Raw genomic sequence first — 7441 nt, 5'->3', positions numbered from 1 at the left:
AGAGCTGGCATTTGGGGGTACTTGATCTTAACAATGTTGCATGCCTTCAAGTAACATCTAGATTCATTGGAGAGCCAAGACCTCTGCAGCAGCAAAGCTCTTCCCTGTAGAAGTCATACTGTTTCCATCTGCTCTTGTTAGCAGCCAACTGCTGTGAATGGAGTAGAGGAGGAGATGCTCTCAGAGGGGCTGTCTGGATTATGCGCAGCAGGGGAGGAGGGAGGGGCTGTCTGTCTGGCAAGCTGTTAATTGCTTTCAAGGATCCTAGTAACAGAGTCCTTGCGAGGATATTGATGGCCACAGAAGTAGAATTCTGTCTAAAAAGAGTTCTGCCTTGTTTCTCCACTGATTGTCCTTTTAAGTGGCTTGCTTGTTAAACAGTTAGTTGGAGCAGCATCTATTAGATTTGTAGTAGAACAAATTAAATCAAAAGTAGCAGTAAAACAGTGAATCAGGCAGCAACTAAAATAGTAAAGCAGTCACATCTTATAGCCCATCAAAGGCTTGGGGGGAAACACGACAGACTTCAACATGGCTCCTAAAGAGCAGGTACGATTCCGCTGTGTGTGGAGAGGATGTTCAGTGATTGGGGTGCCACTACAGAAAAGACACTGTTCTTGGCAGGTACCCACCTAAACTCTGAATGTGGAATAGTACCTTTGAGCACCTTAGCAAACAGGTATAGGGGAGAAGGTAGCCCTTCACACAGAGGGTCTGGGCTCAGGTAAGAACCATCAGTGGAACCAGCACTTAAAATTGTGCCTGCAAATAAATCTTCTGAATGGCTACCCTTTTGGCACGCCTTTTCACGTTCTCACAAATGCAAGTGAGCTAGTTGTGCTACCCCTGCCTCCTCTTTGTTCTCCCTTCCTTTGCTGTTGCACATCTGAAAGTTCTTCTCTTATAGCTATATCCTTCGTTTACTCTGTAATGGCTTGTACAGCTCTGGCATCTAAAGCAGGGTGTGTTTGGTGAACTGACAGATGGTTTCTTCTCCGCCCCCACCTTTTTTATATGGATCTTTAATCTTGGGGTGGATCTGGTTGCAACTGTTCTGTAGTGGTTACTGCTCCAAGCACATCCAGCAACACTGGGGACAGAAGAGGAAATCATGCAACGGGAATTCTTTACTTGGGCAGCCAAAAAACCATTGGCATAGCCCCAGTTCTGGCTCTAGAATCTCAAAGCAAAGAGGCTGTCTTGTTCTTTCCCCCCCCTGAAAGATATTCTAGAAAAAGTTGTGATTCTCCCCTTTCTCAGCTGCAACATTATGAAACGGTTGTCTGTTCCCTAAATGGTGATTTAGTATTTATGTGCATAGGTCTACTGCTGTGACTTTTGTGTGCAAAACTGAGATGCCATTCTGATCTGTTTCCAATGACCTGGGAGAAAAGGCTGAAACTGAAAGAAAACTAATTCCAGGATAGAAATTATTTTGCTTTTACTGTCCTTGACATAGTAGGTGGCAGGCTTGATTACTACAATGCATTGCTTTGGGTCTGCATTTGAAGACTGTCTGGAAATTTTAGCTGGTCCAGAATTCGATAGCTGGATTGTTGACTGAGACTGTCTGTAGGCAATACGTCTCCCCAACAGTGTTCCCTCTAAGCTTTGGAGTCTTGTGAGCAAAAATTCTATTTTGTGAGCTACTGGCTTTAAAAGTTGTGAGCGAGCAATTTGGCTACTGCATATATTAGTTTGCTCTGGAGCCATCCTTCCTGAGCTAAGACAAAAATGTGTGAGCCAGAGGCTAAGACACCATGAGCTAGCTCACACTAACTCAGCTTAGAGGGAACTCTGCTCCCCACCCCGTTTTCTGAGGAACGTCAATGGCTCCTGGCCTTCTGACACTACTCAAATTACCACAAGTGACCTGTAAGACCCTGAAATGTCTTGGACTGGAGTGAAAGGCTGCTTATGTTTGTATGAATCTGCTTATTTGTTAAAGTCCTCATCAGAGATCCTTCTTCAGGTGTCTCTCACTTCTGAAGGTAAGTGGGCAGCTAGCTACTAGAGTTGGGAAGGACCTCAGCAGGTAGAGTCCACCCTCCAAAGCACCCATTTCCCCCAGAGGAACTGATCTTTGTCTGGAGATCAGTTGTAATTTTGGGAGATCTCCAAACACCACCTGGTACTGACAACCCTAGTAGGTCCCAGTGAGATGGCCTTCTGTTTGGAGGTGCCCAGAGGTCATTTCGGGGGGGAATGAGGTCAGGCAGGCAAAAAGGGAATATGAGGAGCATATAGCAAAAAACGTAAAAACCAACAATAAAACTTTCTTCAAATACATTAGAAACAGGAAACCAGCCAGGGAGGCAGTGGGGCCCTTGGACGACCAAGGGGTAAAAGGAGTATTGAAGGATGATAGGGAAATGGCTGAGAAGCTAAATGCATTTTTTGCCTCCGTCTTCACTGTGGAAGATGAGAAGTGCTTGCCCACTCCAGAACCACTGATTTCAGGAGGGGTGTTGGAAGACCTGAGTCAGATTGAGGTGACGAGAGAGGAGGTCCTAAAACTGATAGACAACTTAAAAACTGATAAATCACCAGGCCCAGATGGCATACATCCGAGAGTTCTGAAAGAACTCAATTGTGAACTTGTGGATCTCCTGACAAAGATATGTAATCTTTCCTTAAAATCTGCCTCCATTCCTGAGGATTGGAAGGTAGCTAATGTCACTCCCATCTTTAAAAAGGGTTCCAGAGGAGATCCGGGAAATTACAGGCCTGTCAGTCTGACGTCGATACCGGGTAAATTGGTGGAAACCATTATTAAGGAAAGAATTAGTAGGCACATAGATGAACAAAACCTATTGAGGCAGACTCAACATGGGTTCTGTAAGGGAAGATCTTGTCTCACTCATCTTATGGCATGACTGGCTGTTTACCCACTCTCTTAGTCACAAACAGGGCTAACATTTTCCGAAATAAGTGAATTGTGACTGGTTTTATCACTTGTCTTTATAACAGGTATTTAGGCTTTTGGAACACAGGATCAAAATCTCAGCTCTGATGCTTCTGCATGTACATTAACACATTGTTAAATCTCAAAAAGGCAAAATTGGGCAAATGATCTAAGAAGCCCCATTACCAGATGTTATAGAATGGCACCACTGACATGCAAGCTTCATTCCTTTTGGGCCCTTCAAGGTGTCTAGGCCATCAGCAGTCACCCGAAGTCCACACCCAGCAATGCCCTGCTCTCCTTAGTTCACCCAACTCTCAGGAGGAGTTTCTAGCACTACTCCTTCAGTGTACTGCCAACTAGCTGGTCCATTTGAAAAATTTTTGTCAAGAGGGCCGGCATTCCTACCTTCCCTTCCGTGTTGACATTTAAAGGCGTTTCTTAGTGCCCACATCTCCTGCTACCCACAGGGATCGCTTCGCTTATTGCATTTGTGCACTCCCAGAGAAATAGTCATCTAGCAACCAACTGCCTCCCTTCCTCTGGTGCCTATTTTAGAGAACATGTTTGAATGGTGGAGGTCTGTGGTATGGAGAGCAACAACCAGCATTTATAAGTATTGGGGGGGGGGATCTGTGCACATAACTCTGCGCAGCAACCAAGCAAGGAATATGTTATGTACTCAGGGAAGCCCGCGCACGTGGCTAGGCGAACACGCGGTTGGGTGAAGGACCTGCCAGAAACAATAGCCTGAACGGATCCTACCACGCACCTATAAGCATGCTAGGACCCTAGGAGGGACCTATGGGTCTAGGGGTGCACTGTAAATATCTGATCACGGGTGTGTGTGTGGGTGTGGTGTGAGTTGCAAATATAAGCCGGCCTGCGAGCCGGCAAAAGCATCTCAAGTTCTTGATCTTATAATAAAGTATGAGCTGAAATCACTCTGCCATGCATCAGCCTCAGTACTTTATAGAATACGAAGAAAAGATGCAAACATGCAGTCCTCTGTCCCTCAGCCCTATGCATGCCCTAGCTTATCTAGTTCTAAAGCAGCCTCTTTAAACTTAATAGTTACAGCATTCTGAAAACTTCCTATTACCTTGGAGTCTTTGTCTGGGCTGCTGGCCCTTTGCTAGCTCCGTATGGCAGTGGCAGCCATCAAGTGGGGCCCAGGTGGGACAGCTCCTTCCTCCAGATCACATCAGCCAAAATAGATATTGCAAAATGGATCTTGTTCTTTCGGGTCCAGGGAATTTATTAACCCCTCTACTCCATCCCTGTGAGTCATTTGTGTCCTTCCCAGGAAGAGATACTATCTGCCCTCTGGCCTCCCCAAGTGTCTGTCCCCCCAGGGAGTTGCATGCATGCCAGGGCACCACCCCGGTGCGAGATGGTCCTTTGATTGTTCTTTGCTAGCTAAAAGCATTTACATAGCCAAGCCTTAAGGATGCTTGTGAGAGCCATCAAGGGAGGGTGGGCACCTGAGCACCATTAACTTTTCTTGTTTTTTTGTCCTTTCGCTGACAGAGAAACTTCTTTAAATGAGTATCGGGGTTTTGTAGCCACAAAACTGTTAATATTGGTTTGTAGTCCAAAATGGAGTGCACTTCTCCACACCAGAAAATCAGGATCATAGAATCATAGTGTTGGAAGGGACCTCCAGGGTCATCTAGTCCAACCCCCTGCTCAAGCCTGAATTGGTAGTTTCTGAAAAGATCATAGTCAAACTGTGACCAATTTTACACAAGAGCTGCGCTGCAGTCGTGCCTCCCTTTGCCCCACTTCTATTGGTCAATTTCCCACTCGAAGCCACGCGGCCGCATTTTGACCCGCAGCTTCGTTCAATTTTCCCTGCGGTTTTTTGATCCTGTTTTTTGAGGATCACTAAACCGCGGGGGAAATCAGGCAAAGCCACGGGTCAAAATGCAGCCACGCGGCTTCGAGTGGGAAATTGACCAATAGAAGTGGGGCAAAGGGAGGCGCGACCACAGCGCAGCTCTTGTGTGAAATCGGTCTGTGTTTGTCTGCCATGTGTATGGGAAGGTGCTTATTTTAAAAGTCCTTCCCACACCACCACCACCACCTTCCTTGTCACAGCCAATTCCCTCTCCTCACCAATGGAGGGCTTTGGGGCTTTTTAAAAACTGGCAGTTCATATTGTTATAGACTTATAATGCAACCATTTATCTACCAGGTCTCTGAATCACCAGGTGTTTTTTTTAATTAAAGGTACGTCTCTAGACCCTGTGGAGAGAAGGGGAAATTAAAAGGGCCTGAGTCTGACCTTTTTCATTCCCTCTTTCTTTCAAGCTGGGAATTCAAGTGAAAAGTAAGCCCTTTTCATTGCAATGGTCTTCCTTTATCCTTTTTTCTGCAATGAGCAAAGCTAGAGACTGATATTAAAGGAAACGCTGGGAATTCAGAGGACCTGAATTCAGGGAGAAAAAGGAAATGGAGGGAAATGGAGGGAAGGTCAGACCTCTAAAGAGGAGTATATGAGAGTTACTAGGTACTACAGATCAGCCTAAAAGAATAATAGGAAAATTGCTGCAAGGTTCACATACTACAATGAATAGACATTAATAAAACTTGATAACAATGATGCTTCGTGTTGTTTAATTTCTTGTTGTCTGAATTTAAGACTTGTTAGCCATGGGCTGTTGAAACTGTACTGGATAAGATTGATATCACCATTGAGTGTAATAAGACAACCTGAGAATTGAAACCAAAGTTCAATTCTCAGGTTGTCTTATTACACTCAGTAGTGATATCAATCTTATCCAGTACAGTGTCAACATCCCATGGCTAACAAGTCTTAAATTCAGACAACAAGAAATTAAACAACACGAAGCATCATTGTTATCAAGTTTTATTAATGTCTATTCATTGTAGTATGTGAACCTTGCAGCAATTTTCCTATTATTCTTGTATGTCGTTTAAATTGCTGGTCCCCCTACTATTTGTCTTTGACTACAGATCAGCCATCAGGGAAAGCAAAGCTCGGTATGAGTTGGGTCTGGGCAGGGGGGCTCACTACAATAAGAAAAACTTCTATAGGTATGTGAGAAGCAAACACAAGGTAAAAGAGGCGATTGGACCACTTTTGGGAGCTTTTGGGAGTAAAAGGGAAAACTCTGGTGGAGAACAGAGAAAAAGCAGACAGGCTTCATGACTTTTTTTGCCTTTGTTTTCTCCCAGAAGAACTCGAGACCATCTAGAGATGGTATAGGATATAACAGGATACCTGAGTGTCCAGTTGACATTGACAGACAGGGAGGTTGTGGACAGGCACCTGGCTGCATTGGATGAATACAAATCCCCTGGGCCAGATGGTGTGCACTAGGGTGTGCAAAAAAACCCAAACTTTGGCTCAAATTCAGATTCAGCCGAATCGGGCAGAATAAATTTCGGCCTGCATAAAGACTCCTGCATGTCAATTTCAGCAGTACAAGCTGATTCAGGAGTCTTTTTGTCAGCCGAATGTCAGTTTCAGCACCATTATATCCTATGGGCCATTGAAGTCAATGGCAAAAACATAGGGTATATTCTGGGGGCTGGAGGGGAGGGGGTTTGAGGGAGAGGCTCCAAACGCGCAGGTTAGCTGCTGGAGCCTCTCCCCAAGATACCAACCAAGTTTGAAGAACATTGGACCAGGGGGGTTTAATTCTACGGGCCCTCAAACAGGTTGCCCCTATCCCCTCCATTGTTCTCCATTTCCGTTTTCTCCCTGAATTCAGGTCCTCTGAATTCCCAGCATTTCCTTTAATATCAGTCTCTAGCTTTGCTCATTGCAGAAAAAAGGATAAAGGACTTCAATGGCCCATAGGATATAATGGGGCCGAATGGTGGCAAGCCAATTCAGATCAGAGAATCTGAATCGGCCTGCAGCAGCCCGAAAGGGATCCGAATAGGCAATTTTCGGGGGTGCATTTGGTACGGATGAACCGAACGCACATCCCTAGTGTGCACCCAAGAGTGCTCAAAGAACTGTCTAATGTACTTGCAGAGCCTCTGTCCATTGTCTTCAAGGCTTCCTGAAGGACTGGGGAGGTGCCACAAGATTGGAGAAGAGTAAATGTTATCCCAATCTTTAAGAAAGGAAAGAAGGATGACCCGGTCAGTCTGACTTCTGTTACTGGGAAGATATTAGAGCAGATTTTAAAGGGATCAATCTGTAAGCACTTAGTGATCCGGGGAAATCAGCATGGTTTTGTCCCCAACAGATCTTGTCAGACCAACAGGGTTTCTTTCTTTGATTGTGTGATGAGCTTACTGGATCGTGGGAACTCTGTTGATGTGATTTACCTAAATTTCAGTAAAGCTTTTGATAAGGTTCCCCATGACATTCTGATGGGCAAACTGGAAGACTGTGGACTGGACTATAGGACAGTTTGGTGGATAGGGAACTGGTTAGAGGACCGCACCCAAAGAGTGGTGGTTAATGGCATTTCATCAGATTGGAGGGAAGTGTCCGGTAGGGTGCCGCAGGGCTAGGTTTTGGGCCCGGTACTTTTCAATATTTTTATCAATGAT

The 7441-nt window shown here is 45.2% G+C and overlaps 1 protein-coding gene across 1 annotated transcript in view; it reads left to right on the top strand.

Moving 5' to 3' along the window:
• Positions 1 to 531: 531 nt before the first annotated feature.
• LOC107114595 (two pore calcium channel protein 1-like) overlaps positions 532 to 7441 on the top strand; it is a 47579-nt gene continuing 40669 nt past the window's right edge. The window contains exon 1 of the mRNA XM_015416132.1: positions 532 to 549. Within this exon, the coding sequence (XP_015271618.1) occupies positions 532 to 549 (18 nt within the window). The remainder of the gene's footprint in view (positions 550 to 7441) is intronic.

This window comes from Gekko japonicus, unplaced genomic scaffold, assembly GCF_001447785.1.
Source record: "Gekko japonicus isolate JY-2015 unplaced genomic scaffold, Gekko_japonicus_V1.1 scaffold339, whole genome shotgun sequence".
NCBI classification, from domain to species: Eukaryota; Metazoa; Chordata; class Lepidosauria; order Squamata; family Gekkonidae; genus Gekko; species Gekko japonicus.
Note: the sequence above shows the minus strand (reverse complement) of the source record. Positions and strands in the feature narration are given on the sequence as shown.